General features: G+C 41.6%; 1 protein-coding gene across 7 annotated transcripts in view; it reads left to right on the top strand.

The window, feature by feature from the left end:
* PHF21B (PHD finger protein 21B) overlaps positions 1-20962 on the top strand; it is a 175610-nt gene that overhangs the window by 116303 nt on the left and 38345 nt on the right. For 4 of the 7 annotated variants that reach the window (XM_032106827.1, XM_032106822.1, XM_032106825.1 and 1 more), the window contains one exon: positions 17573-17665. The exons of 2 other annotated variants lie outside the window; for them this stretch is intronic. In XM_032106827.1, the coding sequence (XP_031962718.1) occupies positions 17573-17665 (93 nt within the window). Of the gene's footprint in view, positions 1-584; positions 1005-17572; positions 17666-20962 lie in introns of those variants that run through there. One more of the 7 variants, XM_032106828.1, reaches the window with a different exon arrangement.

Raw genomic sequence — 20962 nt, 5'->3', positions numbered from 1 at the left:
TACAGAGTGCTGATGAATACTCAAGTAGTAAATAGAAATATCTTAAAAGTCATTTCTGACAGTAATAAAGGCAGAAATTTGATTTCATCTGTGGATAGTAAACGTATTTCACATTACAATGTAAGTGGTACTTATATTAATATTTATTAGTACTTATTGATGTTAGGGTTTAGTTGTTCTCTTTTCCTCACATCACAGCCATTTCATAAAAATTCAAGTTAAATTGCTACACAACAAGCAATTAAAAGTGTTTGTGTGTGTGTGAGAGAGAGAGAGAAGAAAGTAATCTGTGTGTGGAGATATTCCTATAGAGAAGGACAGACCCTCCCTGATGAGGAATCTAGAGAGTTTTGCTCAAAGTGATGGAGTTCTGTTTGCACTTGTTAAAGATGTAGCTCTTTGAATGCATATTTCAACCCACAGGCACTGTTTTGCTGTTCATATCAGGGTGGTTTGCATGGGTTTCCTGCCTTTTAACAGGGTGTTTGTGTATCTCTTGTTTTGACTGTGGGCAGTGCCTCTTCAGGAACGAGATTGTGCACTATGTTCAATGGCCTTTTTATGTGACGTGAAGGATTGCCAACTTGGAGGATAATGTGAGTCATAAAGTGCCTGATCCACATTTAACCAAATTTGTTCATCTCTAAATTTAGAGCTGAATGGCAAGACGGATATATTTCAATTTCCATCAGTGACAAGGACAGTGTTGGCGGATGCCTGTTAACAGCTATAGTGTGTGTTTTTGATACTCATATATGTGTGTATGAGTGGGAAAAGACTAGTTGCTTTTACTTATCATGAGCCTGTTTCTTCTTTGACCACTTTTAAATCACTCTTGGGCTTGATGTTCCTTCCATGAAGATAATTCTTGTGCAGAAGGTGTGCTGTGGTCTTGAGTCACGTTTTTGCCCTCTTGAGTAGAAAGACTTGTATTGGACTTGGATTTTTGTCATTATGAAAACTGAAATAGAGACCCTTTTAAAATAAGACAGGTACCAGGCAAGGTAAGACAAACCAAAATTCTTTTTGTTAATCTTACAATCAGGCTTCAATATCAATAATTTCAGAAAATGGGTTCAAGTTCATCCTCTATTCGAGCATAATGCTGAGTTAACATATATATAATTCACATGTATTCAACAGGATTAATCATATCCATGTATCAGTTTGTATTTACCTGCTTAGCTGTGCTGGAGTCTTAATCTTTTTGACTGTTCTAATTCTTTGGCCAAATATTTTCCTTGGAGATTTGACCAGTGAAAGCAAGACCATGTCCCCACTGCTTTTGTGCAAGGCATTTTGTTCATGGGTATGACTGTTTGTTTGAGGGTTTTTCTCAGTGAGATCTTTATTAAGATAAGACCTCTGTTCAGTCTTTTTCTTGTTTTATTTTATTAGGACCCCAGTTCAGTGACTTGTGTCATCAAATTTGCACATGTAGTGATGGATTGTGATATTACAGACAATTTGATTGTTGCATCCCTCACTGAATCAAACAATGAGATTGGCTGGATTGGAGATATGTTCATTTTTATATATAGGATCACTGAAATAGCAGTGACTGAATAGGTAATACCAGAATGTGCATAACAGCTTTGATAAGATTTAAGCAACATTGTGCTTCCTGTAGCTTGCTGAACTGGTAATGATGATTTAAGGGTCTTACCTTAAATGTTTTCTATACTTCTGGATGTGAAATAAACCCACAAGTTAGCATTTTTTCATTTCATATAGTATGAATTTTTCTTTGAAACATCAGTACACTAAGGTATTTTTAAAAGACAGATATTGTAGCATAGTAGTAATAAGAATACTGTAGAAATTTGGCAGGGATACTACAAGGATACTATGATTTTAGAAGACTGTATATGGGAATTAGTTAGCGCTTGCTCTAATAAAACCCCACCACTCTATTTGCTGATTTCACTTTTTTTTAAGAGTGAAGCATTACTATATTCATTTTCCCTCACACTTTTCTTTTCAAAATACAAGCCAATCATCTATATTCTGTCAACTTGTGTCATTTTTTAACCTTTCTTGTAATATGGCAAATTAGATATTGCATATGTTATTATTGCTAGAAAAGGACAGCCCAACTTCCCTAATAAGTATGAGAAGACAAAAAAGCTTCAGGTTTCTGCTATATCTGTGTTCTTAAGTAGGTTTCAAAGCCAGAGTAACTGAGTTTGAAACATCACTATGATGGCTCAGAGTTGTCAAGTCTTGAGGAATATGAGCTCAAACTCTCATTCTTCTAGCTTGAGTCCAGAAATTGGTTTTGAATTTAGAAGTTATTACAAAGAACCACAATTAATTTATATCTTGGTGTATCATGGTGTGTTTACACTTAAGTAAGTTTAAAAGTGTTAATAACAAAGTATTTCTCAGCAAATCCTATGAGCATTGTCAAATGTGTGAGTTTGGAATATGTCCACTGAAGTCAGGTCTAAGGAAGCTTGATTTGTACTAGAAGACTTAATCTACATCACTAGCATATCTTTAACTATTTTCCTAATGACTGTACAATAGGCTTGGCAAGTGATTGTTGTTATTATTATTATTACATTTACTTTGAAAAGGGATGTTTGATGAGAAGAAAAATCCACCAGCTTTTTGACACGTTCATCCTAATTTTTACATTTTTTCAATTTGCAGTATGAGGGTGTGAGTGTACAGAACTTACGTATCTGCATGTGGAAGGTAACTGAGTAGCTTCCCTTACCAACATTCAGCTTTTGTGACCAATGGCATGGTATAAATAACCCTGTTTGAGTAAGAGCCACTCAGTCTAAAAAATTATTAGCCATTTCATACTGTAAGAGTTCTCTTTGTAGCTTCCTGGCAATTATTTTGGATTTAGGATATCTTTTTAAGAAAGATGGAGTGAAACTTTTTACAAGGTCATATAGCGACAGGACAAGGGAGAATGGCTTCAAACTGACAGAGGACAGAGTTGGATGGGATATTGGGAAGAAATTCTTCCATGTGAGGCTGGTGAGGCCCTGGCACAGGTTGTCCAGAGAAGCTGTGGATGCCCTATCCCCAGAATTGTCCAAGACCAGGTTGGATGGGGCTTGGAGCAATGTGGTCTAGTGGAAGGTGTTCCTGCCCATGGCAGGGGGTGGAATGGGATGATCCATAAGGTCCCTTCCAATCCAAACATTTCTGTGATTCCATGGTTGTCCAATTAAAAAAAAAAAAAAAGAAAGAAAAAAATTCCTCCATTTTATCTATGGGAATGATGGGGTTGAAGTCCTGTTCTCTTCAATGGTATCTCTATGGATACACACACAGCCTTTCATTGGGCTAAGACTCATAAATCTCCATGGCTCTGCCTTCATGAAGACTTTATTGTTGTACCATCTAATTTGCACAGTAGGCAAGCTCAAAACACATCATATTTTCTCTCTGTGTCTTTTATTTCTAGCAAAAGAGATTTAGACTAGATCGTTGGAAGAACTTCAGTGCTGAAGAGCATCTGGCTGCCTGAAGCTCAAAAATCCTCAATCTCTGTTCAGTAGTGTTCAGCTCTGGGCCCAGGTGAAATCCAGGGATGCCTCTATTTCTACCAGTCGTATTCCAAAAAAATGCTTGCACTGGGCCATTGTAGGAACTGCTGTTACGTTAACAAGGGTGAACAACAAGGTGGCCAGAGCATTGATCGGAATTGTTGGTTCTCTTTTTCCTCAAGTGTTCTCTAAACCACTGGGCCACGACACCATGTCTTTTCTTCTCTCACTGACTAATTTAGCAGAAAAGCTTGGAAGAAGAGTCCTTCTCCCAAGTATGTTCTGATAATTAAATGATTCACAGAGCCATGTGTGAGTGTAGGAGCTGAAATATTCCTTCTCTGGAGTAGGTGGTTGGACTCCCAAGAAACTAGTTGAAGAAAGAGATGGGAAGGAGAAGGAAAGGAAAGCACAGCTTTTATGGAATATGTTTTGAATGAAACTGGTTAACCACAGATTGGTTGTCAGAATGGGGCTCACGGAGGTGAAACTCAGTGGGAATGAAGCAGGTCTCCTCTTTCAGAGCAAAGTACAAACACCTGGAATCAGTAGTGCAGTAAAACACATCAATGCAGCATCTCAGGAAGGTAAAGAGATGTTCTACTTACAAGTTCTAAAATTGCTTGGCTCTATCATTGAAGGGAAGAACTGGTGCTCACTTTGGTATATTATAACTCTGGAAAAGTATTATTTGTAATATATTGTATTCTGAAATGTATGTTTATGTAGTCACATATATACATATATAGAAATATATCTGTATATATTTATGAATTTATTTATATAAGCATAAAGTTACCAAATCCTTTTACTATCTGAACATAAAAGAACAGCCGTTTTATTTGGATCATCAAAGAACCAATTGCATTTGTAAGCGAATACTATAGAGTTTATCATCCTCTGAAACTAAATATAGCTATTTTCTTTTACTAGAAGACAGCACCTGTTACAGCGGGGATTACTGTAACAAGCATATATCAAACCAGGAGTCCCGTGGAAAAGAAATATATACGGATTGATTCTTGGTAGATGTTTCAGAGATCTGTATTTCCCCAGCCGCATGGCCGGGCCTGTGCTCAGGAACTCTGCAGTCACAGGACCCGAGGGTCCTTGGCCACACCGGGGAACACAAACCAACCAATGGGGGATGAGGCTGACCAGGGGCAGGGAAACCCCGTGCCTCCCCCCCAGGGCCCCTCTCCCAGGGCTACATGGCAGGGGGGGAGATCCCAACAAGCACCTATCTGCTATACCTACCAGATAGCAGTATCTGCAATGACTTTTCACAGCTGCAGTCTTAGAGCTGTGGAATACCAAAGTTAGGAATTCAATAGCAATGGTAATTCCTCCATATTGTACTAAAGCAATATTTTCCACTGGGTTTTGTTGAGAGACAAGTAGCTCAATATTGCTGAGCAGTCTGCCTAAAAAGTATATAATGCACACTTATGGGATGTACTGCACATCCAAGTTAACATTTGATAAGAAAGTTGCTGCCTCCTTTTTTTTTTCCTAACAAACTATATTAACTGCATAATTTTAAAATCAGTCATATTTATACACAATTTATATGGAAGTCAGGCAAAATTTTATGGTACTTTCCCCAAGTTCTATTCTCAAGGAAATAACTTTTGGTACCAACATCTAGTTATTATGGCTGAACTGATATAATTGCTTCTTTTGTCAAAAAGGGTTGGAATTGTCATTCCATTTTCTTTGTGGGTTTTGTCTCCTCCCCCCTTCCTCTGCCACCTTAGCTAAGAAGCATTGTTTTTCCCCTTGTCTTTATTCTGTTGCTTGTTGGATACTTTCCTAAGCAAATTCAACTTTCTTTCTCCCACTCAGCAAGCTGGATTAGCTTAGCTCAGGCCTGACAAAAAGGACTGTCTGGCAGCAAGCAATTCAGTCACCTCAGGCTGTCACTTCCCTCATGTTTTCCAGGTCTTCCGAGTGACTGAAGAACACCTAACACTCAGAGGAAAGAGTACAAAAGCAGCTCTGAACCCTGTGGGTGCTAAGGTGGAACCATATGGAATTCTTATTTTTCAGCAGCTGCTAGTAGGCTGCATGGGCCATGCTGATAGGTGAGGATTCCTAAATCACTAAGGGATGATGGTATTTTCCTCCTTTATTTTTCATCCCCTTGCCTTCCCTTTTCATACATTAATCCTCATGTCCTGCAGCTGGGTAGGGTAGTGGCAGGAGTAGGGCTTTAGCAGCTGCTGGGTCTGTTGAAGATTTTCACTCCTGCCTGAGCTCACTTGAGGGAGAGGCTTGAAATGGCTTTGTGTGACACTGGTCATGCATTTTCCCTTTACTCAGGAATATTTCTGCAGACTGAACAGAGACTAAGTAATTTAAAAACATTAGTCATAAAAAACCGTATCAACCTGGAACAGTTGAATAGTTAAACAGCAAACCTTTTATGAATCATCTGAGCAAGAGACTATAGGTGTGATCACAGCTGCTGAGTTTTGCTGCAACTCATTGACATTATGCTCATTTGTGCAGGAGGTGGAGACTTAATTAGTTTAATATGGTTTCTGAATAAGGCTACAAATCACAGAACAGGTATGTGCATGCTAATGCAGTTCACACACCCAAACTTTCTTTTTCTTTTTTCTTTTCTTTCAATTCAGAAATTTAGAGTATGATCTAATGCCTGCGGAAAAAATCCTAATAAAAATAATTTTTACATATATATATAATTTATTTTTATAATATATGTAGAAATAATTTATAATTCTTTTGATAAAAATAATGGTGCATTGAAAAAACTACTGACCAGTAAATAATATGGTGGAAATTGTGTTTAGGAATAGGCATTTGGCACAGCTGTCTCCTTGTGTAAGTAATTAGTGGGATTTCTGAAATGGGGAAATATGTGGACTGTATTCATTGTGTTTTCCCTTAGTTAGAATACATACCTACAGTGTGTTCAGAGTTTGTATTTTTCAGTGCACCCTGATGGCAATGTGCAAGTGGCAAGGAGTAGAGATAGTGGTCTGAAAATCCTATGGTCAAAGGAGAGATAAATTGGGTGGTGCTCTGAAAAGCCTGAGAGCCACAGGAAAAGCAGAACATTGCTTGCTTCATCTCTGCATATTCTCTTCTGATACCTGCATGAGCTGTAATACCACCTTGGGCTTCCTTGCAAATGAGTGGTGATAAAAGAGATGAGTACAAAAACCTCAGCAACAACTACGAATTTGGTTTTCAAAGCAGGTGTGGAATTTAAGGTGGTACTTTGCCTCCTACTGCTTGTGGCTACCCCTATGCAGAGAGAGCTGTTCCAGGGCAAAAGTCCAAGTCATTGTTAATTGGCTATAAGGAGAGTTGTTTTAAATGGTATTTTTGATACACAAAGAAAGGATGGATTCAAAAATATTGGTATTTTGAAAAAGCAACAGGACATGTATTTCCAATTGTCTACTTTGTAACCATCATAAATTGCATATGAAAGCATGGATAATGAATTCTGAGTAAAGGGAGAGGAACTGGGGAGAACAAACGCTTTTAAAACCTGTAAAATAAATCTTTACATTTCTATGAAATTCCAGTTAAATTACTGTTTACACAAAATATGCATCTGAAATAACCGCCTCTTTAGGATACAATTAAATGTGAAGCTGATACCTTATTCCACCAGTTTATTGGAAATACCATGCACAGTGATTTTATCATATTTTTGAAAATGAAGAATGATTTCCACAGATTTTTATGCAAGTTGAGTCTAGAAGGAAAGAAAAAATATGTATCTGAATATGCATTACAGGAGCCTCAAAGTTATGTCCAAGGGCCCGGTGCTTTTTTTGGTGGACTCTATGGAAAAATGATAGTGTTCAGATGTTTAGGTGCGCTAGAGGACAGCAGTTATTTGGGATTTGTGAGGGAAGGGGCAGCAACTTTTAGATCAAATCAACTTGGAGGCTGCATATAGTACTTGGCATTTATATAAAGCAAGCTCAAGGTTGAATGAAGCATTCAAGTTGTAAAATGGATGTAGAAAGGGTAAAAAATCCCTGCAATTACTTCAGTGATGATCCATTCAGGTTAAGAATTTTCATCTTTGCTGTTGCCATAGCAATCTGTTCCCCTGTCACTAGCACATTAAAAATCCTTTCTGTAAAACTGTTGTTGCCAATATTGAACACATAACAAACAAAACCATTTTTTTAATAGCTTAGGTGCAACACGAAGAAGACCTAGATCTTAGAGAGATGCATATGTTCTTTAAAAAGATTAGTATTTCCATAATTCATTGCAGGAACACAATATTTGTGCTGCAGTATTGATGTCAGTATAAAATAGTTTTCAAATAATCCAGCAATGCAGTGTCAGCTGAGCTCAAATAATTGAACTGTTCAGCTGAGATACAACAGACCCATATGTTCCTGAGTTAAAATCTAATGCAGTTCTTGGTGCTCGAGGCATGAGCTCTGGCATGCCCCAGGTCAGAGACAGTCCAACTGCGTTCTTCTGTGCGTTGCTGAAGCGACTTGGGCATCATCATCAGGAAAAGAGCTGCTGGCTGAGCTAGCTAGCTGGCTTCTCTGCAGAGGGAAACACGGCAGGAGCTGATGGGATCGGCTCACGTTAGCTCAGAGACAAAGGAAGAGAGAGGCTGTTCTGGTCTGACTCCTAACAGGTTTATTGTTAGAAGTTTCACAACCTGAACAAGCTTGGAAGGGATGGAATGCGATGGGATCCTCCCCTGAGGCTTGTCCTCAGTTTTATAGGGAATTTGAAAACCGCGGGGAAAGGGTAAAACAACCAATGAGTTACAAGCCATGGGGAGGATACAATGTAACATGAACCACTGGGGGAAACCAAGAGGCGAGAGTTATAACAGAGAGCCAATGAACAACCGAGTAACCGAGAATTTTCCCGAACCAGGGAAGGCGGCTTGTACCCAGGCGCCGCCCGGGGGGGTGCGGCTTAGGCTTCTGAGCCGCCCTTCGACCCACCCTCTGAGTCTGCCTCTTCGGGAAACTTGATCCAGGGGATGGGCTGGGATTGATTGGCATCACGCTGCCCCAGCCCCACAGTGGGATGGGTCACACCAACAAAGCTCTTATTTTGGTAATGTGCTGTAGAACTATGGGTCTCTTTAACCTTCTGTTACTGGATGAGTCTGATTCTCTTCAGTGACTGATTGGAGTGATTTTACTTATCCTGGTGTAATTCTGGAATGGGAGGACAGTTATGTCCCCTAACAGCTTTACATCTGTGTTCTAATCTTAAACTGCTCATGGACACAAGCTCTGCAATGAGTTTGTACAGATACTGAATTGTAGCAATAAGTCCTTAAGCATTTTTTAGTACATCCAAAGGAGTGTGGAAAGCAATTTGTAATTCAAAGCAAGCATAGCAATCGTTTGACAAATGTATGTACCCAAACTGAGTAAAATGCAAATACTTCTCAGTAGAGATACACATCTCTAGATACATACGTATATATGTGTGTGTTTGTGTATGTGTTTGTGTGTGTGTGTGTATTCATTCAGGACTGAAAGGCAGAAGTTTGCTTAAATCGCAAATAGTCCCAGATTTGAAAACTCAGGGATTAACGATATAAGTCATAACATAATAGCTGGAAACCGAATATATGGCCCATAGTCTGATCACTGACAATGTAGGTCTCATGCTTGTTTCTGCCTCAGCATTCTTTTATCCTCTGACCATCTCTAGACTTCATCCTTTGAATACTTATTCTCTGTCCATGCCATACTTCTTTGTTTCACTTCTTATGTCTTCTACTTGCTGTTCTCCCCACACTTCTGTCCTTCAGTTGTCTTTGAGAGCCTTTGTCCTGGGATGGTGTTGATTTAATGCAGGACAATCATAGGAGGTTCACAGAATATACTGATTTGGAAGGGACCCACAAGGATCATTGAATCCAACTCCTGTTGGTTACTCCTGTAGTTACAGTGCAAGGTATTAATAGAAATGATGGTGATAAGTGATTTTTTTTTAACTGCACTTGGCAATATTGCCCAAACTTTTCATTTTCTTTTGGTTGAATGGGAGGAACTGCTTTTTTTTTTTTTTTTTGTCTTTTAATGCAACTGTGTCCTCTTGCTTGGGGGCTTGAGTTGGTGTTCCTGTTTTAAGTTATTACTATTTTCTTAGTGAGTAAACTGACCAGTGAGAAGGATTTAATTTAGATCCCTTCACCTGTTTTTGCAATTTGAAGTGTGACCCTTTGGAATGTGCTGCTGGATGATACTTATCCAATGGAGATTGCAGGTCCCCTCCACAGTGGGCCTGCTGCATTCCCCTCTGAGAGCATCTGTGGATTGCTCAACCAAAACTGTGTCCCTGACATGCCAGATCCCTGTCTGCCTGTGGAGGTCACTGAAGATGGGAGTTGGGAAGTGTCTCGTGTCCCAGGCCACGTGTTCATTATCCAATTGTAGAGGGATTCCTTATGGAACAAGGGCATATGATACCCCTGGAAAGATTGGACAGCCCAAGGTTGCTGAGGAAAAGCCCCTGAACAGGCCCCTGCCTGCAGGCAGGCCTGGAAAGCACCTGGCTGCAGGCAGCCCTGAGAGTCCTTGGCAAGGTATAAAACTGGCCGGCTTCCACGCTGATTAGAGGCCATCTAGAGGGACTGGGCGTGAATCTTTGCAAAAGTAGATATGAGTTGGCATAGTTGAACAATAAAGGGAGAACGATGCTTAATCGTATCGGTGTACGTGCCATTTATCTGGCCAGCTCTCCGGACTCAGTCCCTAACGCCTGGCGCCCGAGCAGGGACTCGAGTGATCTTACTTGCTTAAATACAGTTCATTTCGCTTAAATGCAGTTCGTTTCACTTAAATGCGGTTTGCCTAAACACAGTTTGTTTTGCTTAAATGCGGTTTGCCTAAATGCGGCAAGACTCCAAATCATCGCACCGGTGGTGAGGAGCCTGGAGAGCTTGAGCGGGAGTGTCCTGGCAAAAAGCTGAGTGGTGCCGGAGACTGGAGCTCGTGCGGCCGAGCGAGCCCCCGCAGGTAAGACAGCTATGGAGTACGAGGCTGCAACTCGTCTCCTAGCCGGTATCCTCTCTAAGAGAGGCGAGACTGTAAAAGATTGAGATCTCTATGCCCTAATAACATGGGCCCAGGAACGAGGGTTTTTGAAATGCACTTCGCTTTTGTTTTTGACTGAACAATGGTGGGAAGTTGGAAACAGACTATGAGAGTTCACAATTGAGGGTAGAAAGGAAGGTAAAGAAGCTAAAGCTCTTGGATTAACATGGAGAGCTTTGACTAATACCCTCTCAGAAATGAAAGCAGAGAGGAAGGTGGCCGCAGCAGCCATGGAGGCGCTGGGGGGTGGTGGCCTCAGAAAAGAAAGAGGAGAGGGGTTTCACAGAGCGGCGGCTGGAGGCCAGGGCAGAGTCCAGGGTTGCGCGATTCTTTGGGCTGACCGCGGGTCGACCGATGAAGGGACATCAGCGCCTGTACGCTTGCTGCGGGAGCTGCTGGACCCGGCGGGGAAGGAAGTTACCCCGCAGAAGCCTGAGGGAGAACTGCAAGCAAAGGCAGAAGCAGAGCCTCCCGACTCTGGGGGCAGGGTGCAGGCGAGCAGAGGAGAAGCAAGCGGTCCTAGCTGCTGGCTGAAAACGGCAGCACACTACCCCCCTCTGCTGGACAGCGGATCATCATCCGACTGTGAAGCAGCCTCTATGGCTTTGTCGCCTGCAGAGACAGAGCCAGCCAGGGCTGCCGGGGGTCAGCCCCAAGAGGAGGAGAAGCACCGAGAGATGATGCATGAAGTAATCAAGAAGCTTGCTGAATTGTCTACACGTCAGGACGCGCTGGAGCCTAGGGCTCGCGAAACCACACCATCAGTACTGTGGCATCCCGTGGACCCACCGGTCAAGACGGCCACCAGAATTCCTCCGTTCCCATTGGGAGAACCGGGCACAGGGCCTACAATCCTTCCCTCCCAGCAAGAGGACATGCAGCTATTGCCTCCGTCAGCCCCGACGGTGAGGACTGATCCATTGCAAAGGAGATGGAACGGAGTTGTCCGTAACGCAATCATTGAAGGAGATTGGCAAGCTGTAGATGCTCTAGCCTGCCCTGTACTGATACAGGGGCACACCGCAAGGTGGGAGCCCCATGACTGGAAGATCTTGCAGCAAGTGAAGCAAACGGTCACCATGCACGGCTTCCAGTCCGAAGCTACACGGAGCATCATGCAGTTTATCGTTACAGCAGATGTCCTGTGTCCTAATGATTGCATCATCATCGCACAGTTGTTATTAATCCCTTCACAGTTCCTGCTCTGGGAGCAAACATGAAAGCAGCTAGCACAAGAAGAAGCTAGCAAACACCAAGGTGATACTCAAGACCCACTGCATGCAATCCAAGCTGACATGCTAACTGAGAGTGGGGCTTATGGAGCGACGGTGACGCAGCTGACCCTGCCCACAATCATTCATCACTTGTCACAGACTCTTGCCCACAAAGCCTTGTTGTCAGTACCTGAAAAGAAGAAGTCTCCTCCATACGCGGCAGTCCGACAGGGGCTGTCGGAGCCATATGGTCAGTTCATTGACCATCTGTCAGCAGCCTTGAAGGACACAACTGAGCTCTCTGAAGAGCTCCAAGAGCAAATGTTCCAGACCCTTGCCTTTGAAAATGCTAATAAGCAAACTAAGACAATTCTTGCCATGCTGCCCCAGGGAGCAGGAGTAAACGAGATGCTTGTGCATGCTAGCTGTGCGGAGCAGTCATCTCAAACATCTGCATTTACCACAATGCTGCAGAATGTCCTGCAAAAGCAGGGACAAGTCATCGCCACAGCGCTGACAGGAGGGGCGCAAAGTAAAAGGGGGGCGAGGGCTGCTGGCCCATCTCCTGGTCCCCGGATGGGCAGAGTAGCCTGTTTCCAGTGTGGTGAAGAGGGACGAACTAAACATAACTTAGCAGATGCTTGACGAGCTAAGTGCAGATGTTACTGGTGTTAGGCATGCGGTATTACAAAATAGGGCAGCCATTGATTTTCTACATTAGCCCACGGCTATGGCTGTGAAGATTTCCAAGGTATGTGCTGTATGAATCTTTCTGACCACTCTGTCTCAATTCACAAGCACCTCTCTGACCTCCAGAGGGGCCTGCACAACCTTTGGGAGACAGACAACCCTATTAGAGATTGGCTTAAGGGTCTGGGTATCACCGGATGGCTGTGTACCTTGGTAATAGAAGGCTGACGATTGCTATTTGTAGTTATAATAGGCTTGATAGTATTTGGGTGCATTTTTTCCTGCGTCAAAGCAGGGCTGCAAAAGATTATCAACCAGGCCTGGGTTGCCCAAAAAGAAAACAGGGGATGTGTAGAGGGATTCCTTATGGAACAAGGGCGTATGATACCCCTGGAAAGATTGGACAACCCAAGGATACTGAGGAAAAGCCCCTGAACAGGCCCCTGCCTGCAGGCAGGCCTGGAAAGCACCTGGCTGCAGGCAGCCCTGAGAGTCCTTGGCAAGGTATACAGCTGGCCGGCTTCCGCACTGATTAGAGGCCATCTAGAGGGACTGGGCGTGAATCTTTGCAAAAGTAGATATGAGTTGGCATAGTTGAACAATAAAGGGAGAACGATGCTTAATCGTATCGGTGTACGTGTCGTTTATCCGGCCAGCTCTCCGGACTCAGTCCCTAACATCCAATAACTCCTGCACTGAGGGATGGAGGGGTTGAGCTGTCTGTTCCAGTCCAGGGCTGGAGCTTGAGGTAGGAGTTAGCAAAAGATCGTTAGCTCCCAAAATGCTTCTGGATGTAAAGTTCAGTGAATTAGACAGTAGGAAATACACCTGATGAATTTGTTCTTATTTGAAAAAAACCCCAACTGTATAAAGTTAGTAAGTCTGGCTTAATGCGTACAATCAAACTGAAGCCAACTGAAACTAAGCTCTTCACTTTCCCTCATCCCTTCACATTGTAGGTGTTTCTGGGTCTCGCCAGAAAACCCAAGTAGATTTTAGATAGAGGAGATTCAGAGCTATCTTTGAATTTTATTGACCTTTTTCATTAAAATGCTTAGAGTTGTAAATGTAGAAATAAGAAACTCATCTTTACAAAAGTGCTGCTATTCAGCACTCATAAAATAATCTTTTAAATTATTATTTCTGCTTGTATCGATTAATTCTTACAAAATGCTTAAAGATCAGACATTTCCAGAAAAATGTCTTTTCAACTTGTTAATTAGAGGTTTACAAGAATGTGCACCAGCTTGCTCTTTGGATAAACTGGAAAAAAAAAGGAGCAAAGAAAAAGGTCCTCATGGATAAAAGCGATAATGTGGAATTGGTGAGTAGCAAGACTTTGATCCACCAGGCTCACCATGGCCTGGACAGTCAGGGCATGAAAACAGGTTGCTCTGCTAACAGGACGAACAAAAGTTAATTTTTCTGTTTGTTGAGGAGGTATCTTGATTAGTCACCTCTTGAAGCCCACGGGCTTGAGCTGAGGGACCAGCTTGGGCTGATGTATGAAGGGGAGTGTGAGCAAGATTTGACCTGGTGTAGCTTGAGCCATGGGAAATTTGTCCAGTTCTCATTGCGTGGCCAAGGGCATCAGATAAGGATGCTTCCATTTTTATTTCCCAGGCAAGTGGTTTTATCTTCTTGTTTATGTACAGTTTGAACAAGAGCAAAGCAGTGTAAATTGTACCCAGAGACAAACTACCCAATCACCCATTCTGGCACCTGCGCCTCCTTCATTGCAGAGACCGCAACTGGGATTCCCTGTTTCATACTTCACTTCTTTCACCCATTGTCATGGAGACATCCTGGTCTGCCTAAAAATTAGGCCATTTGGATGGAGCTCTCCATGCACCGATGAGATGAGGTTAATCAGTCACATGGATAAGACACTGGAAGTCTGGCTTACATTTCCACCTGCCCAACAGTCTAGCCTTAACCATACCATTTTACCTCTAAATCTAGGGTTTTTTCATGAATAAAAGGGAGACAATAATACTGACCTAGGCGAAGTACCCTGACATAACAGATGAAATGTGTTACAGGGAAAGTACAGACGTTATTGAATTCTGCTGATAAAATAGCTTGAGCTATTTATGCCCAAGCTGGGAAACAATAACAAAACAATGTAAATAGTGAAAAATAAAATAGTTTCTTAGATGTCTCTCTATCTGAACATACTGTAGTGTTAATACTAATGTGAGATGGAAGTTCTGATTTTTTCCTTGGCCATATGATTTCTGTGATTTTCTAGTTGAGATTTTTTTCCTTGAATATTAAATAACAGATCCTTACTATGAAACCATTTGTCAACAGAAGGCTGCGTCTTTGTCACTGGAAATTTCATAACTTAAGAATGCCATTATTTGGATTTGTACTTTTAAGTTCTCTGCAGAACTCCTACTTTAGGAAAATAAATCTGATTAAATTTTTGAAAGTGCAGGTGACAGAACTAATGGTAGGTCATTTCTCAGCTACCCACAGACGGTTCATCCTGACTTTGCCGTCAAGTGAAGCTGAGAGAACAGTGCAGAGTAGTTTCATCGTGTTTCTTGTTTGTTTTCTCATTCCCATTTCTTTTGTCTCAATCATTCGCTGTTTTGAAACTTGAACCAGAATTGGCCTAGCAGTGCACCCAGGGGCTGACATGAGCTCCTTCCTCATAGGACAGAGTCATTTTGTTCTAGACACGGTTGCTTGGTTGGTTTTTATTCCCTGGAGATATTTGAAGAATTACAAGAGAAGAGCTTTGTTGCTTAGACATGGAGTTTTTTGTGCATCTTAACAACTGATAACTCTATCTTATTTAACAGCTCAGTAATTTGATTCTTATCTTTATAATCAGTTTCCAATTTCATTCAGTATCAGCACTTTGTATTTTAATGGAATCACAGAGTCATTAAGGTTGGAAAAGACCTCCAAGATCATCAAGTCCAACCTTGGACTGACCACCATGCCAATCGCTAAGTATTTTGTTGTCCAGTTTGAAAATCTTTGCAAATCCTTGTGTATCTATAGGAATAAGAATATTAGGATGTGTGTTTGCAAGGTTGGAGGCAGCAGTCTTTAAGGCTCAACTTTCCAGAAGGAAGAACTTCTTGTTTTAACTTTCTGTAGAGGGTATCTATACAGCCCAGGAGAAGTTGTGGTGCCCCTGATGTTTCCAGGTAAACCTTGGACTTCACTGCGTGGTGAAAGAAATCTCATTTGGGATAGTAGGAAAATGTAGATCCTACTTGTGATAAGCTTTCTGTAGCATGGGTTGGAAAGTTCACTTTAGTATTTACCCTAAAAATCTGAATCTGGGCTGAATTGATTACAGTTCATGCTAATATTAAGCAGGAAGTTGTGATAAGTCTAATAAATGCCCATAGCAGCAGGTGGCAGCTCAATTTCTCCTTCTCCCCAGACTACAGTGGTTCATCACATTATTCTTGCCAATGTGTGAGGGTGTGATAGGGTAGCCAAGGCAAAGAAGTTGTTCAGTCAGATCCTTCCCATTGTTTTTAGTCCATGTGTCACCCTATAAGGAAACTGTGGCAGAAATACCCCCTTCTGTTCCTCATCCTGCTGCCAGAACCTTTATTTCTAAAGGAAGGTATAACTTAACTTGTTCTATCATCCATGGATGGACATGCTGCTCTCTCTTCCCCCTTTCCCCCTTCTCTTGGCTTGAGATAGAATTTTAATGGAGTATATTTTCCCATGGAAAATCCAGGGTACTGGTAATCCATGAGTACTCAAGAAAAATTGTCTTGCATGTTCATTACTGTTCAGCTCTCCTTGTTGTTTCATTCAGGCAATTTTTCTTCAAATGTTAATCTTTGCTGAATATGCAACATCACACCCCCAAATGTCTCTGACAGGAGTAGCAGAGGTGAAAATATAAACGTTTTAGGAGGAGTTTGTTACGAATATTCTGCCTGAAAACACTTGTTATTTCTTATCAAACACTGGAGACAGAATGAAGAAACTGTTTTGCCACTCTGTGGCTGAGGTCTGAGGAGAACATATCAGCATGGATATGACAGTTTCACTTTCCTTGAGCTGATTATATTATAGTGTCTTTTCTACTGACAGATTTCATTACCAGATTGGGGTAATAATAGCATATTTTATCATGCTAACTGTGATCAAAAACCTTGGTTTAGAGCAGAGTTAAATTTAGAGAAATTCAGTTGAATCTGTATTTTTTACCTTATTAGGTATTTCTAACAGCCTGATAAGTTTTTGTGTTCGGTGACTACGTGTCTCTCGCTGTTATAATGACAATCATCTGCTTGCTTATATTGCCATGTTGTCCCAACAGCAATAAAGAAGTGCTAGATAAAAGTTACAAGTTTGCCTTAAGAATATTGGCCAGTTAACCAAAGTATGAAGTTTTGGTTAGAGGCTGTGGTTTCCCCATCCCTGGAAATGTCCAAGGCCATATTGGATGGGGCTTGGAGCAACCTGGTCTCGTGGAAAGTGTCCCTGCCCATGGTGGGGGTGAAATTGGGTGATCTTTAAGGTCCCTTCCAATCCAAGCCATTCCATGATTCTATTAATTGAAATCAGGGATGAAGGAATGAAAGAGGTTAAATAGGAAAAGTTAGCTATCTTCTTTACGCATATGGCCCAATCATAAATTTATAAGCCATCCATTTATTCCATCCTATCTTAAATAAGCTTTGAATAAATTTGGTATACAACTAAGAAAAGGGTAATGAAAATAAACATGGATAGTAATAGGTGCTGTGTTGGCCCAAATGGATGTCATCTTAGCTGAATGTTGTGTGGCAGTGTGCTGTAGTATATTTATAGGCAGCTTTCCATTTTAATAATTCAGTATTCACTACTTCCTGAGGCACAGCAAACATCTTTTTGTGACCCTGGCTACCATGAAATGCATCATCGTACCCATGCACGTCCCTGTGGTGCATTTCAGATCTCTTTCGAAAACAGTCTGGTGCCTACAGAGCCTGCAGTCATGGTAGCTGGGAAGAGAAAAAGAGCTGGAAGGGAACTTCTGGCTCGGAGAGATTGTGTCTGGGAAAGATTTGCAATTGTTTTAAGCTCTGTTCAAATGTTTTTCTTCCAACAGACTTTGGGAACTATCACTGCAGTGCCCATTAAAGTTCCTCAGGTCAGCTCCTTGCAGAGGTTGGCAGGACAAGGACCAGCAGTGCTACCTCAGGTACATAATACAGCTTCAAAGAGGGGGTTGTGTCATTTTGTACATATTCTCTGCTTCTGTCTAGTGCCTAGGCCTGGGTGTGTCAGCACATTGATTTTGCAGAGTTGAGTTTTCTTCAATCCAGGAAAAAAAATTCTTCTGGGAAGCTACTGATAGCACAGTGAAAAGCCATAAAAAATCAAATAGAGTCATTGTGGAAGAACAAAATACATATGGTGGAATGTAAATTTATGCTTTAAAGATGAATCACAAATCACAGAAGTGAAAATCTACAATTCTGTAAGTAAAAGAACTGGTGGAAGTGTTAACCTTCCTGCTCAAGATTTAAACCCACGTTCTGTTTCACTGACTTACTTGCCTTCAAATCCCAATACAAAGTTTTGGCCCAGCTAACCCAGGTACCAGACCGAGGAAAGACTCTCTGGGTAAGAGTGAAAGGGGAGTTGCACTCACTGGTTTTTAAAATGTTTTAAACTGTTTTCTTTTCTGAACACCCATCGCTGTTTCTACAACTATACACTTTATTCCCCATTTCAACCCTCTTTCTCAAAATTTTTGGATGTCATTTTCAACAAGTGGTTTGCTTTTCACATTCATGATTATTAAGTATAAATATATTTCTCCCACTGTGGCCCTTAGAGCTCTCTTTCTCATATATGAACACTAGAAAAGTGTTGATGACGTATATTCTTCCTATTGTTCCTTTCTTTTTTTCCCATTTTTTTTTAGTGGCAGAATCTAGTAGAAGATCTGTGAGCTAAATTTACTTGGAGGAAGAAGTATTTGCAATATAAAGTTCTTAAATTCTCTCTTTACATATTGTGGAAGGCAGAGTTGGGAACATAAAGTGAGGTTATAGTTTTCTTATCAAGTTCAAGACTTTGCTTTTCAGTTGTTCTTACCTTGTAATAACATTTTGATTTCTGCCATTTTGGGGTGTCAAAGATGAGCAGATTGCTCCTGAAAATAGATGAGGTCCAAGAGCTGTAACAGGGCCTAAATTATCACTTAGGTTGTGCTTCAGCAATGGTGATGGCATTGCAAATGCTGCACTTAGAGAAGTACCAATGCTCTATGCTTTTATTAAATAGAAAAAAATTTCATTCAGTGCTAGATCCAATTTTGAAGAATTGGAAAAAGTGGAGGAAACTGATTTCCTCAGCTTTTTGAAAAGAACACATCCTTTCTGTCTTGCTTTTTAGCTCATGGCAATATTTTTGTTTGTATCCCGCTTTGTTTCACTCCCTTCCTGGTACAGTTTCCATTTCAGACCTGTTTATGCAATCATACTTAATACTAATGAACTACTAGTGCTTTCTTGGCTGCCCTGAGCCATAGTTCACTAACTTTTCTGTTTAGTGAATATTTCATATGGATAGAATGGGCAATAACTACCTAGCAACCTCATTTCTGACAAAATTGAAAATGAAGTAGGCAGCTGTTATGTATTACCATGTTATTGGGGGTATGTCTTATGCCCTGAGCTTTTTCTGCCTTTTTCACAGGCCAGCAACAGGCCAGCTTTTTCAGCAACAGCCTGTCCCATTTACACACCAGTCCTCTTTTGCACATCTTCATGATCCATATGTTCCTCTCCCCCTCCAAGCTCACAGAGAAGTTTAAAATTTCCATATAGTTTCCTAGTGGGGAACTCCCTCCATCCATCAAAACTTTGTGCTTGATGTCTTCAGAGATACCAGGTTTTCATCTACAAGTGGAAAGTTTGGCTTCTAATTAAATAGTCAGATGTCTTGAAAATAGATTAAATATAGCCATTAACCAGAGTGGTGTCAAGCTGTCATTCCCCAGGTAGAGCTGGATGCAGGTGACCTGGGAGGCTACTGTAAGTCATCTGCAGCACTGTGTCACTGTGAAGGCTGTCCTTTGTAAGAACTGTAGCATGAATGCGTAGTCACCTCTGCTCCAGGAGAACTGGAAACTTCAGATGGAAATATAAAAATTCCAGGAAGCAAGGCCATGTGATACCATACAGGTGTTATGGTAAAAAACATCTCCTTCACTCTTCTTCCTTGTAGTTTTGTGAAGACAAGCACTTAATTAAAAATTATTTTGGAAATTAAGGGGTGTATATTATCTTCCAGTAGGAGCTGGAAATTGTTCAGAATTAAACCTCGTCACAGACCACGTCCTCAGCTTTTTTTCATCAGACTTGGTCTGATGCTAGATAAAAGTTACAGACCAGGCTGGCCACTAACCTCCTTTTGTCCCTGTGGATGACAGGCAAGGCCCCATACCGTGCTGTGAGTTACTGGCACAATCCTGCCATTCTAGGACTGACTTTCAGAGACGCAAATTCCTGTCTCTCAAGCATACCAACAAGCGGAGTCCAGCTGGGTTTGGCATCTGCTAAAACCTTTACTTTGGTTGCCCATGTATCAGCAAATTACTGGGATAGTAGAACCATATTCATCAGTTCTCTACCAAGAATTTGGAGTATTTCACAGGGAAAGAAAGCAGTGCCGTATCCAGACTCTGGGATGTTACCTATGGCTCAATCTTGTTCTGGAAAGGATGGAACCTTCCCCGATCTCCATCTCTGCCAAATCTAGTTGTGACAGTGAAGTGTGTAGAGCCCTACAGTGATGAAACCAGAGCAGCAAAGGCTTCTGTGCTCCAGCAGCTGTGTCCATTTACTCAAGCAGGTGAGTGCAGGTGTAGCTTGTGCAAGTGCAGTAGCAGGTACAGTCGCACTCACCTAATCTTTTGGGCTGCATGTGCTGCTTCTCTGCAGGTCTGTGGAGGGGTGGAAGGCCTGGGTGGAGCCCTTTTGGGATTCCTGCCATTTTAGGAGCCTACTTATCTCTGAATCATCCTCTATGAGTGGCTTTCCTCTAAAGTGGACAGATTGCACTTCTATCTCAGGTACATGTAGATAACTGGGTAAAATCCAGGTCAGTATCTGCATTCCTGGCAGCACACCAACTGCTCCCTGGCATTTCTCCTTTTGGCCAGTCTCATTATTTCTTTGGGATTTCAGATTCCCTTTAGATTTACAGGTAGGCATAAATTTTACCAGGCTGGCTGGACAGAAAGAGGGGACTCCTCCATTTTGAGCGTCCTCATCATGTCTAAAGGAGTTTGATATATTTGACACTTTCATGCTCCTCATCTTGACAGCCTCTTTTGATTTACCCTTATGCAGTCAAGCAAAAACATACCACACAAGTAAACCGAGGCATTTAACAAGACTTACATAAAACAATGCATACAGCGCCCTCATTTTCCAGATTTGTACAGATACTTGTCATTTGTTTTGTTCATTTGAATGGGTTTATG

This window comes from Corvus moneduloides, chromosome 4, assembly GCF_009650955.1.
Source record: "Corvus moneduloides isolate bCorMon1 chromosome 4, bCorMon1.pri, whole genome shotgun sequence".
Classification (NCBI taxonomy): domain Eukaryota; kingdom Metazoa; phylum Chordata; class Aves; order Passeriformes; family Corvidae; genus Corvus; species Corvus moneduloides.
The sequence above is the reverse complement of the archived record's forward strand: the minus strand, read 5'-3'. Positions and strand labels throughout refer to the sequence as shown.